General features: G+C 38.0%; 1 protein-coding gene across 1 annotated transcript in view; it reads right to left on the reverse strand.

Annotated features, from left to right (window-relative positions):
• Nucleotides 1-2,200: 2,200 nt before the first annotated feature.
• The window catches only part of nup210 (nucleoporin 210), a 38,236-nt gene continuing 26,926 nt past the window's right edge, over nucleotides 2,201-13,510 (reverse strand). The window contains exons 27-40 of the mRNA XM_079849162.1: nucleotides 13,367-13,498; nucleotides 12,731-12,889; nucleotides 12,563-12,654; nucleotides 11,413-11,587; nucleotides 10,928-11,103; nucleotides 8,535-8,755; nucleotides 8,315-8,451; nucleotides 8,035-8,143; nucleotides 6,785-6,931; nucleotides 6,442-6,689; nucleotides 6,118-6,322; nucleotides 5,496-5,612; nucleotides 5,301-5,375; nucleotides 2,201-3,349 (exon numbers count right to left, since the gene is read on the reverse strand). Of these exons, the coding sequence (XP_079705288.1) occupies nucleotides 3,246-3,349; nucleotides 5,301-5,375; nucleotides 5,496-5,612; nucleotides 6,118-6,322; nucleotides 6,442-6,689; nucleotides 6,785-6,931; nucleotides 8,035-8,143; nucleotides 8,315-8,451; nucleotides 8,535-8,755; nucleotides 10,928-11,103; nucleotides 11,413-11,587; nucleotides 12,563-12,654; nucleotides 12,731-12,889; nucleotides 13,367-13,498 (2,097 nt within the window). The 3' untranslated portion in view covers nucleotides 2,201-3,245. The remainder of the gene's footprint in view (nucleotides 3,350-5,300; nucleotides 5,376-5,495; nucleotides 5,613-6,117; nucleotides 6,323-6,441; nucleotides 6,690-6,784; nucleotides 6,932-8,034; nucleotides 8,144-8,314; nucleotides 8,452-8,534; nucleotides 8,756-10,927; nucleotides 11,104-11,412; nucleotides 11,588-12,562; nucleotides 12,655-12,730; nucleotides 12,890-13,366; nucleotides 13,499-13,510) is intronic.

Below are 13,510 nucleotides of genomic sequence, written 5' to 3' on the forward strand. Positions count from 1 at the left end.
GAATAAATATCTGAATTTATGATTTATAAAAATATTTTTAACCTGTGGGACACTTGCCGTTATACATTTATAACATCTTAGTCTAAACCTAAAGTAGTCTTGACAAACAATATAGCATTTGTAAGCTTTCAGACTCTAATTTTCATATTTGTTGATTGATTTTAAAAAGAAATGATAGAGCAATAGATAAATAGAGATAGATTCTTTATTTGTGTATTCATCTGTAACACAAACTCTTTCCTTATGTTTTTTTTAATATGTTTTAAGTATTGAGTTCAAACCAAATATTAACATTACTGCACAAACTATACTTCTTGCTATGTGTGATTAAGCTGAATGAGTACATGTATCTGCAATATATTACACATGCAGTACCAGATCTGATCACATATACATCTATTATATATTATGAAGTGTATTACTGAATATAAAATTACATACATTATAATATTAGTAAATATATTGTCACACACTTTTCTGTATATGAAAAGCTACAATTCCTTATGTATTATTCAATATATTGTAATATATTAACACAATATTCATATATGTAATATAATATTCTGTATATTTTCAAATATACTGTTAAACCATTTAATATATTGATCATGTCTTATTGATATATATATATATATATATATATATTGATAATTTCTTTTCATAAGGGATTGCTTCATCAAAGATGTTTTAGTGAGATGCTAATCACGATTAGCGCATTAGGAGGTATTTCAATGTTGTAGCCTCTGATGTTGCTATGTGTTGCGTATGCTAATGTTGTCAACTAGTTTAAAGCTCAAAGGCATGAGAGCCTTAGTGAAAAAAACTCAAATGTATTTGAAATACATTTATTTTATGCTAAGTTTACTACAAATACATTTACATATTTATGTACTTAATATATATTTTTTCTTCCCACTGTACTAGGTGTATTTGTTTTCATTCTCTGTATAATGTCTAGGATATAGGCTAATTAAGTTTGAACAATTGTCAATAATGTGGGAGCATGATACTTATATAGTTAGCATACTCCTATTAGGAGTATTGTATGTAATGCTGTGGTTCTAAATAAAAATATGTTAAAAAACAAACAAAACCAAAAAAAAAAAAAAACAGCTTTTGGTTCCATTTACATCCTCCTATCGTTCGACACATCCAGCGTCCGTTTTTCTGTCCCAAGAATTTTTACTGAAGTCGGTGGCCGGTCACAAAGCTCGATCTGACTGGAACAGTCTCCCGCCTCTTCTCAGATCAATCACATCTTTCCGTCTTTATAGGACTATTTTCTCACCTGAAACAACCTGCTCATGTTTCTAAATCAAGGCTTCTACACCAACGCGTATCAATTATCCTGTTCATTTTATTTATTTCTGTTATTCTCAGGGTGGAGGTACATTTTGATTTTCATGTTTGCACTAAAATGCATGTATACATGCTCCTGTTTGTTTAATACAGTTGGAGACTGCGGGTGGGAGAATAGGGGAGCGAGCTGTTTGTCTAAGTGATTTTTTTTTTTGTTTGCTTTAAATGTGTTGTATTTTGTATTGTAGTTTGTATGTTATTGGGACCCCCTCGAAAATGAGATGTTACATCTCAAGGGGCTATCCTTTCAATAAACCTATTAAATTAGCCTTACTTTCCTCATGTACAAAAATGGAAACGTCTTCTGCCAGTGTGCCTGCCTCAGTTATCAGGACCTGAACTGCTTCCTCGGCTTTAGCCAATCAATGACTGCACACAGTTAAAGGCCAACATAAGAATTAACTGCATAAAGAAAAATTGGCTGTACAGTACAGAGGGAAAGTTATAAATCTGTAACTGTTAATTATATTTTGTTGGTCAATGCACAACTCCCTCATAATATTATATACTAATTAGACATTAAATAGAGTGGCAAAGACAGACCTTAATAGTGATATAAGCAATACACGGATAATTTTTTTGTTTGTTTGTTTTTTTGTAATATTGTAAGAAAATTGTAATATTGTGAGAAAAAGGTTTACATGCATCTAATGTGGAAATTGTTTGCATTGTTAGGAAAGGAAACAAGTGTTTTCGAAATTCACTTTTAATTTCATCCTTGTAATGAAGTTATTTCCTCTGCTCATGCAACACTAACCCATCATGAAATAAAATGTTTTTTATTTATTTATTTATTATTATTCAAATTATTATTTCAGAACCTAAAAAAATACACTCAGGTGATAGTAGAAAAAAAGAGCATATTTAATGTGTATAGATCCACATGCTGCAAAAAAGCACAATGTTCTCAAAGCACAAGCTATTATTATTATTTTTGAGGGAGGTATGATAGGCAGAAGATCAAACACAATGACAAAGGCTCAGAAGTGGTTTACAGATTAAACTCGTGTATAGATTATGACAGATATCACAATTCATGTTATTCAGTGCAGCAGTTCTATGAATCACATTATGGCTCTTGCTTACAAGGGCAGATACTAGAAGAAAACAAATTATTCTTTAAAACAGTATTGATTTACAGGCTTCACAAGGCTGAGGATTTATTCTGTCAAAAATGGTCACAATGTTGAATCAGACTCAAACTCACAGTAACAGAATTATCAGTATCAGTATCAATGATCATGTAAAATGCTGCTGTAGGTTCAAGAGAAAGCTAACTTCTGTCCTTACAGAACCACTTTATCTGCCAAAGCAAGTCAACTGAACTAAGCCCTAAAACATTTGAACATTCACATTAATAACTGAAAGAAGCTGCACTCAAGAATTCTTCAAAATATTAAAACTCAACATATTATTGTTCACGAAATGAAAGGACTGGCCTTTAGTTTTTTGCAGATCAAACACTTGTAAGAGCACTTTGGACGGAATCAGTGGTTGCACTATTCACACAATAACATGTTTAAACTGATCACATTAGTTTCCAAAGGTTGTCCTGAGCTTCAAAGAAAAAAAAAAAGACACGTTTAACATCACAATTCACTAAAACTTAGACTATCTCAAGCTATGCAAACTACTGAAAATAATAATGGCAATAATAATAAATGAGTGCACACATCAAACATTTAAATAATCAAACAAAAGCAGACAAAACTATGCAGCCCTGGCATATTCAATCAGATATGATGCAGCATTTCAACAAACTGGGATTGAAATGAGAAAGCTATTGTTTTAAGCATGTAAGCAATACTCTTGCGCAAGTATCCAGCACGCTTATACTCCTGTATTCAGTGGTAAGGCACTTTCTTCGGTCTTCAGGTGGAGGAGGTTTATCTGGAGTTGTAGTCTGGAGAATACAAGCGTAATCTTGGGCTTCCCTTCATGTCTGAAGACATGCTGTTGCTGAAGGGGCTCTCAGTCAGCTTAGCTACGCCTGAAAAAGCACAAGCATTTACAATTCAGTGAGTAATCAAGGTTACACATATTCCTAAACCAGAAGAAATAATAATAATAATAATAATAATAATAATACAAGCAAAATGTGGTAAAGTCCATCAGATCAGTTGCCACTTCGGTCTGTGTGCAGGTTGTGTTCTGAACAACAAGAGTGATAGATCCACCTATAGAAAGGGCATCTGTACCTGACCTCTTGAGAAGCATCCATTTAATTCAATGTTGCATTTATATATAATGCTTTTCTCTGCACTCAAAGTGCTCTGCATAGCGTGGGGAATCTCCTCAACCACCACTAATGTGCAGCATCACAGAGATGATGCGACGGCAGCCATATTGCCCCAGAACGCCCACCACACACCAGCTTCACCAGTCTGGCTTTGACAGGCAGGAGTGTGTGCTCAATGACCGATGAGGAACAGTATCAGTATCAGAGTGAAGCTGAGAGCAGGGAGATGTTCAGGGCTCTGAAGGCTAACTGTGAAGGCTAACTCTAACTGTTAACTGTAAAGGCTAACTGTGAAGGCTAACTCTAACTGCTAACTGTGAAGGCTAACTCTAACTGCTAACTGTGAAGGCTAACTCTGAAGGCTAACTCTAACTGCTAACTGTGAAGGCTAACTCTAACTGCTAACTGTGAAGGCTAACTTTAACTGCTAACTGTAAAGGCTAACTCTAACTGCTAACTGTGAAGGCTAACTCTAACTGCTAACTGTGAAGGCTAACTCTAACTGCTAACTGTGAAGGCTAACTCTGAAGGCTAACTCTAACTGCTAACTGTGAAGGCTAACTCTAACTGCTAACTGTGAAGGCTAACTTTAACTGCTAACTGTAAAGGCTAACTCTAACTGCTAACTGTGAAGGCTAACTCTAACTGCTAACTGTGAAGGCTAACTCTAACTGCTAACTGTGAAGGCTAACTGTGAAGGCTAACTGTGAAGGCTAATTGTGAAGGCTAACTCTAACTGCTAACTGTAAAGGCTAACTGTAAAGGCTAACTGTAAAGGCTAACTGTAAAGGCTAACTGTAAAGGCTAACTGTAAAGGCTAACTGTAAAGGCTAACTCTAACTGCTAACTGTAAAGGCTAACTGTGAAGGCTAACTCTAACTGCTAACTGTGAAGGCTAACTCTAACTGCTAACTGTGAAGGCTAACTCTAACTGCTAACTGTAAGAAGCCTGATGGATGGACGCAGAGAAGTGATACATTTTACATTTTGGTGTAATTTTTTTAAACATTATAAACTAACCTCGAAAAACGTAATATAAAATTCTGAATTTCATGATTCCTTTATCTAAGTAGACGGTGGGACAATTTATAATAAATTAAATTAAATGTTGTGATTGAAATAATAAACATCCCTTAAATGTGTAATTTCTAGCGGCATCTAGTGGGGAGGTTGCGAATTGCAACCGGCAGGAAGTGATGTCGTCATCTGAGACAGCAGAGAGTAGCCAGTTAAGCAATGAGGTTTCTTTGCTTAACGATATGTTGTTGCGAATATTAATTGTTCATCATTGTGTCAGTGTTTTATTCGCTGACTTTAGCTAGCTTCTTTGCATGAAGAACAACAGTGTCGAACTGCGTTTGTCCGTTTAGGGCCACTGTAGAAACACGTCGATGTAAGGAGACCTGTGGTGTGTGTGTAGAGAGAAATGGCTAATATAGAAATAGAAATTCTAAGGTAATAAAACATAACGGTTCATTACGTAAGGTCTTTATACGCCACTGAAAACAGTTATGGATCTTATATTGCATTTCTGTCAACAGATCCTCCAAAATATTACACAATGCAGCTTTAACTTCCTTTAGCACACAAAGAATTGTGTTGCACATTATACTGCATAAAGAGGTCAGGTGTTAATCGGGCAGCATTTATTGGGGTTATACTTGGTTACAGTCTTGCAGGGGTATTCTCCAGATGCATGTACCTGTGGGAGGCGGAGTCTTCTGGATGAATGCAGGATGATTGACAGGATCTCTTGGAGAAAACAGCAAATGGCACACTATAAAATAAAGATAGATAATTGTTCAAATGATAAAGACATAAAAAAAAGGAATAATCACTGCCCTAAAACCCATTCTCCGTGATATTAGAAAGTGTTGCAGGATATGGAAGCATTTACCGATGATGACAACAGCAGTGGCAGCCAAAAGAGCGAATAAAGTGAAGAACATCACTTGATAGGAGTCAATAAACTGCTGAAGAATATTGGGCCCGTCTGCTCCATCTACCATTTGTGCTACAAGAAAAGGTGAAGAAGCATGCGTTTATGAGCAATCTGGTGTAAACCGGTGACAGCCATTATGAGACTGAATGCCAGTGGACGGTGCGATAATGTAACTATTTATACATTATCAATAGTTATACATTATCAATAACTGCTCTAACTGAATATGAATTAATTTGCTTGTGTGACATCACAAATCCCACAACATCCTAACAAGCCATTTTTGGAGCTTTGTTAAATAAATGCTGTTTTCTGAGGAGGATGAGCTTAAGCTAAGAAACATGCAAGGTCTTTGCACTATTAAAAAAATCCTGCAAATGTTAAAGGATAATCATATTTCTCATGTCATGACCCCTTTAACATGTGGCTACTACATAATTATATCTTCTGAAACAGCTATTTTTGGCCATTCAACTGGGTGCCCAATAAGATACTACAGTAAAAGACTACTTGTTAGTGTATCTTAACCTTAAAAACACTTCTTCCTATGCTGTCAGACGGGTGTGGAGTAACAAACCTTGCACAGAAGTGCCGCTGGCTGCCAGATGCATGACGGACACTGGGATGAGCAGCACCTGATCACTGGACCCGCTGCTCACGGACACCGATGCCGTCAGAGCTCCCTGCGGCTTCACCACACTAACCGTGTATCTGATATAGCTGGGAAAGCTCTGGGAAACCTCCTTCTGCTCCAACACAACTGCAGGAGAACTGCTCTTCACCTAAACGTCACAGAGCCAGTCAGATCCACATGCACACGTTATTTGAGCAATCTCAGACACATCAACACAATGATTGTCCAGACACCAATAGCAGAGCGAGAGAGAGGTGCAAGCATTACGTCCAGCTGCTGCAGAGCGGCCGGCGTCCCGTAGATGGTCAGGTCAGCAGACGTGTGCTGGTTACTCAGGATGATGTCCGTCTGATCCGCGTAGATGCCTGGATTGACGGGCAGTCGAGCGCTGATCTGCTGACCGGTGAAGTGACCCTGCACACCGGCCGTGACGTCCACGTCAGTCATGGACATGCTCAACACCTTCACCTGCTGCTCATTCATGGGCTTGAAGCTCAGCGCACAGCTGTAGAAACCTGACGTTCACAGGAGAGAAAGATGCATCATTAAAACATTGATTTATTCACTGAAATGGCTGAGGTCCAGTGCAGCCAGAGGTCGTGGGAGAGACCTGTGCTGGGGTCAAACGCGGTGCGAGTGTGGTAGACGTCATGAGCAGAGAAATCCACGGCGCTGCTGGTGAAGCGCAGGTGACAGCTGATGGAGGACTCCGGGTGGAGCAGAGCGATGCTGTCCGACTGGGACGAGGAGCAGGTTCCTGAGGACACAACACAACACATGTTTAACAATCTTTTACATTTGCATGTTCATTTAGCAGACACTTTCAGTTACAAGTATTCAGCATTTGTATGAAGCAAATCCATGTGTTGATAGTCCCATTGAAATCCATTTTATTTTTTACCATATTCTGTTTTATTTCACCCCCTCAAAATCTGCATTTTCAGTTCAAATTTTTAATGATCAAAAAAGATATCAATTGAATTAATAAAACTTAAACAACTTAATCAAGGCCTGGTTGAGCAGCATTAGAGAGGATATAAAGGGGCGGGACATTTCCCTAAGCGCTGCCAATCACAACACACAGGGCCAGCTAACCAATCACAGCACATTTCTTATTTTGAAGGAGGGGCTTAATCGAAAACGAAGCATTCTAGACAGACTGGGCAGAGAGGAGCTGTAATAATGTAAGATATATGAAAAATAATGATTTTGTTTTTAGGGTGTACTATAATATGTTTTCATACTTGATTGTTCAAAAAACACATTTATGACTTCATAAAAGGCCACAATAGGACACCTTTAAAGTGACAGTGATTTTCGAATGAATATGAAATAAATGAGCTTAGCTAAATGAACACAAATGATCTTCAACAGACATGTGAATGGCTAGAATAACTACAATGCCTAAAGCATCAAAATCGCGTTTTAATTAGAAATCTCTCACACAAATACGGATCCAAACTTCATTCTCACACAAGCAGTCAAAACTATTTACTTGTGAGATTAAAAAAGGGGAGTGAAACTGGCTTACTGTCTTTAGAAACCCAGGCTAAACTTTTAACATTATCGAGATAATATTGCAATAATCAATGTATCGGCCTGCCCTATTCTGCACTAAGTTGATGATATTTATTGTTTTTTAAATTATATAGATTAATGTAGCTAATGGGAATTGCAACAAACACTGATCAGTTGTGTTATATGTGAAAACAGATTTGAATTTACATTCTAATCACATTGATCATACACATCAGAAGGGCAGTGCATTAAGGCAGGACACACAACATCTCACAAACACAGCACATAAGCATGACCCTCCATGAGCATGAGGACTACAGCGATTCAAGCAGTGATCTGTACCAATGAGGTTGCTCCCTGTGTCCCTGGTTGACATCAAGACTTTAGAGTCTCTGTCCTTCTTCACTGAGGGAGACATGACAGATGTCCGAGTTGCACCTTCAATAAAAACCTAAAGAAAACACAATGTTTCAATGCAATTACAATAATGACCGTCTTCAGTTTAACAGGAATCACCATTTAGACCACTGTCTTTTCATGACTCTTCCTAAACATCATCTTCGAATATCTCCAAACGTAAGGAACTGATTGTGATGAGCTTGGATGTCCCACAAGCGCTCACCTCTCTGTAAGTGCGGAGTTGTCCTGGTATGTCGTAGTAGATGGTGACGGTGCCCTTGTCTCTGGCCACTGCGGCTCCGGTCCTGGGATCGACCTCCAGCACAGCACTGGATGAGGAGCTCCACACACCTGACGCACCTGACCATGGCAAACACAACACGACACTCAAATACTCACAGAGAGACAGGCTGAAATAAAGTAGTGTCTGTGTCCTCTCTTACCCTCCTGATTAATAATCTGTGTAGAAAAACACACAACATCTCCCACGAGCAGCCGCTGGGCTTCGGCTGGATGAATGGCATGTTGGACGGGTAGAGCAATGAAGTCAGCGAGTCCCGCTTGCTCCGAGTCCCAAACTCCCAGCAGAGTCAGACCCACATTGACCGTCCGCACCGTCAGCGTGCCGTTACTCGAACCCTTACCGACCTGCACCAAATCATCCCTGCACACACGATACAGACGCTTAAAATCATTAATACAAAAATAAATAAATACTGTTTTATTACAATTTAAAATGTATAAGAAAATCATGGATCAAATATTTTTCTTAATATTCTTTTGCATAAATATACATTTGAATTGTCTGCAATTACCAACTTTAATATAGTATATTATAATGTTCAGACGCATTTGCAAACGTCTACACTGCAAGACAGGTTTGTCTTTCTGGTGGCAAAAAGTCAAAATCCACTGAATCCACTGAAAACGTGGTAACCTGCAACTTATTTCAAGGATCTATTTGTACTGGATCAAACTTTTTTGCATTATTTTCCTCTCTGTAAAGCTGCTTTGAAACAATCTGTATTGTAAAAAGCGCTATATCACTCTCACACAAGTGACTTGACTTGACTTGATCTAACCCAGTGGTTCCCAAACTTTTTAGAGTGGCGTACGTCCTGGGAGGTTTACGATCCTTCTGTGTACCCCTCTCTTCCACTTAGACTTGCAGTCATACTTTTCCCAGTAAGGGACAGTATTTGCCCCCTAAATTGATTTTCCAGTGCATTTTTTTTTACCTTTATGAATAAAAAAAATGTTCAATAGAGTTCAACAAGTTTTGTATTGATCTGTTTTCAAAAGTATCACTTCGTTTTTACCATCATTGCATATTTATGCAATGATGGTAAAAACGAAGTGATACTTTTGAAAACTAAAACCGCCAGTAGGTGGCAGTAAGTCACTGTCTTAATGAGCAAGTAATTCATTCATTCAGTAACGAAGCAACTGTCTGTATTTATGAATGAATCATTGAATGATTGACTCTCTCACGATTCGTTCAAAGCTGCAGAATTGTTCACGAACACAGATGTGTGCTGTAGTTCTGCTGTGGCTTTCATTGGAACTATTATTTCATTACAAAATAGAGTAAATACTGACAGTACTGTGTTTAAAGTGTACGTTTTGTTTGTTTACCTGTTGTATAATGTCACATTTGCAATAGTGTGAATCGTGTGGATATTTGGGAACAATTGCATTCTTGCTCGTTATCAACTCACAAAGGGTATGTTTTTGTAACTCAAATCGATCTCATTCCACTGTGTCTATATTTGTTCATGCGAGTACGTACTAAATCCCCACTTTTACAAAGGTACATTGTCTAGAACGGCAGTAATGTAGTGAGATTTGTTAAGGCAGCAATACTCTGCACAAAGCCTATAACATGCTTGTGTGGATGCAGACAGTTTTCACTGCTAAGGATGAGATGATTTGATTGGATGTTATGTATTTACAGTATTTTGCCGGTTAGAAATACATGCTCAGTTTTGATATTATTTTAAGGTAGGGTAGAATTAAATGAACGGCAAGACTCAGCATTTTGTACGTGCACCCCTTTCTGTCACCTCACGTAGATCTACAAGTACCCCAGTTTGGGAACCACTGATCTAGCCCATAAAAATGACTTCCTTTGATGCACTTTGTCAGGCTAATAATCAGATTAAATGACATTTTAGACGTGCATTAAACAGATCATTTAGATGTTCTCACATAAAGCACTTTATTTAGGTAATGTGAAAAAAAAGCTTTTTATAGCACGAACTGCAAAAACAAAAACATTAACAGTTTCCTGTGATTGTAATTCCTGTGTAAATTCATTGACACAGTCTTGCATTATATTAAATCGGCCTACATTAAATGTCCTGTGAAACTTGTCTTTTTGGATTTCTCTGTGTGGTAAAAAGATCATGTATTTTAGTATTTAATTACTTAGGATAATTTTATCACAGTATATGGGCGTGTCGCCCATTCTTATATTCATTTAAAAAATAAAGCCGATTTTATATGGTAGAAATACACTACATAAAATATCAGATTTCCACTTCGAGTTACACAGAGTTAAAGAGTTTGTGATGGCCTGGGGAGAACAGTCAAGAGAAGTAAATCATGGTGAAATATGTTGCATTAATGCTTACTTGTGCAACAAATGTTTGTTGCGGTTGAATTTTAATGCAAAATATTTAGTCCATGCTTGATAATATCTGTAGACATTAAAATATTATTCTACGCTAAATATAAACATGGCCGTGGCAGACGAGGGGGGGCAGCACTGATCTTGCAGTGTAAGGACTGTGTCTGCATGTCATGTAGATGGCTTGATGTGCTGATGGTGCTGCACCTGTTGGTGGAGAAGCTGAGCAGTGAGTTGTGGCTGTGTAAGGTTTCTCCTGTGCTGTCGTGGAAGTGAACGGTGAAAGTCAGAACGGCTCCCAGCGGGATGGCGGACAGAGTCTCTCTGTTGGACGTGTGCATCACTGGACTCGTGCTCAGACGCAGGTATGATACGGTCACCACCTTACACAACAAAACACAAACACTGCTGATTCAGAACAATTACCAAAACATTCAGTTAAGAACTACTGTGAATTACTAAATATAAATATGTGAGTGATAATGTGCAGTCAGTCAGCCAGTCATAAGTCGCTAAAAATTAATCACGAAACGTTAATAAGCAATATTATTAATCTGCCATTTAAGTTACTTATCCTCTATTTTGTTCTCCATTAAGAACACGTTTATTAGGTTCTGTAAAATGCACTTAAAATTTGCTAAAAAGATCATCTGTTTGAAGACTGTATTGCATCATGCATGTCGTAGTGTTACCTTCACAGCGATGATGATGGTTTGATTGACGCCGAATGTTTCCTGCGAGCTAATCTGTAGGGATGCTGTTCCTGTCAGCGATCCAGATGTCAGAAGACCTTTATCATCCACCTGAATGAGAGCAGCTCTGTCCGGACAATCCAGCACACGGTACGACAGGGACCCCTGTCCATCTCTACAGGAAATAACGCACAGTTGACACACAAACAAATACAAAAAAATACACAAACTGAACCAATTTTGTCAATTAAGTTACTCAATATTATTCAATGGATCTCTGGAATACTTAAATCTCTGGAAGCTTGTTTCCGCCACAGAATAAACAATAAAAAAGGTAATTGCGACTTTTTATCTCACAATTCTGACTATTTTTCTTACAATTGAAAGGTCAGAATTGCATGATATAAAGTCGCAATTGTGAGAAATAAACTTGCATATATATTGCAATTCTGACATTATATCACACAATTGTGACTTTATATCACACAATTCTGAGTAAACACGCAATTATCTTTTAAAATGTTTTATTTTGTGGCAGAAACAAGCTTACAATTAAATATATTAATTAGAATTAAATAGATTTGTATGGAATGTATTTTGGAATACATTTCTAAATAATGACTGTTGTCCAGGGCAACTCTGTATAACTGACTATTACCCAGGAAACCTGTGTTGTCTGTTTCCGCAGTTTTTACACACACACACACACACACACACACACACACACACACACACACACACACACACACACACACACACACACACACACACACACACACACACACACACACACACACACACACACACACACACACACACACTTATGTTAGTTTAGTTAAAAACACTATTTAACTGTGAATCCATAATGAATTTGAATTGAAGACACTCTTAATTAAACAAATTGTGGCCTGTATTGTATTTCACACTAGGTTATAACTGATATGCTGGTCATAATGTGTTTACTGTATTTTGTTTTTGTAGGGCAGTGAAGCTCACATTCATGACAAAGCAACGTGGATGTGTGATGTTGTCCAGTCCAAACACAGCCCAAGTAAGCTGTATCTCTATGTTTTGAGCTATATCTATACGTGTTGATCTTTATCTATATGTGTTGATCTGTGTCTTTACATGTTGATCTGAACTGAAGTACCTGTTAGTTTGGAGCTTCAGCAGGGAGTTTGGTGACATCAGTATCTCCTCTGCTTGAACTTCTGGGTTCAAAAGCTGCAGTTTCTCATAGACCTGAAATTCGATGAATGGGAAAGTCAATCTCTGCTTTCTGTTTAGCAAACGAACGACAGAATGAGTTTCCGTCTACCTGAATCTGTATCTCATCATGGAGTTCAAGGGCATTGTCCTCCAGATGTCCCGCCAGAGGATCAGTGGCCTTCACCACCACCCTCAGTCCAGTGCGACCTTTACTCCTGCCAAACACACTCATGGCAAAGTTGTGCTCAGCGCTGAGCTGCACAGACGCCTGCAGGAGAGATCACACACACACACAGATTTTTTTATCTTGGTAAATTGTTCATTTATTTTTTTAAAAGGTCTAGACTATTCCTTTTTCAACTAGTGTTTTGCATTAAACAATTTGTATGTACATTGTTACAGATGTTCATGTCTTTTTGGTTACACTTGGTAACCCTTTATTTTAAGTAATAATAATTATTAACATGTACTTACTAAAGGGTTAGGGTAGGATTAGGTTTTAGTTTAGGGTTAATTGCATGTAATTATGCATAATTTCCTCTTATTACTACGGTAAGTACATGTAACATATGTAACAAGGACACTGTAAAATAAAGTGTTACCATATTTTTCCTTTCCTTTCCTTTCACTTATCGAGAGCAAATGCAAAAATATTGAGATACCAGCTCTATGAGGTTGAGGTTAAAATCAACACACGAATAGTGAAAACTAGCAGTGTGCATCAGATGCAGGGTTTTGTTCTGACCTCTGCGTGGCGTGTGTGGACGTCCAGAACGTCTCTCTTCGTCACAGACCAGTGGAAGGTGAGACCGGGAAGAGCGTTCCCGAAAGAGAAGGGCGTCTGACTGCTGCTCAGGCCCATCACATACACCGGCATCTACAGCAAGAC

This window comes from Squalius cephalus (genome assembly GCF_949319135.1).
Source record: "Squalius cephalus genome assembly, chromosome: 18".
NCBI lineage: Eukaryota > Metazoa > Chordata > Actinopteri > Cypriniformes > Leuciscidae > Squalius > Squalius cephalus.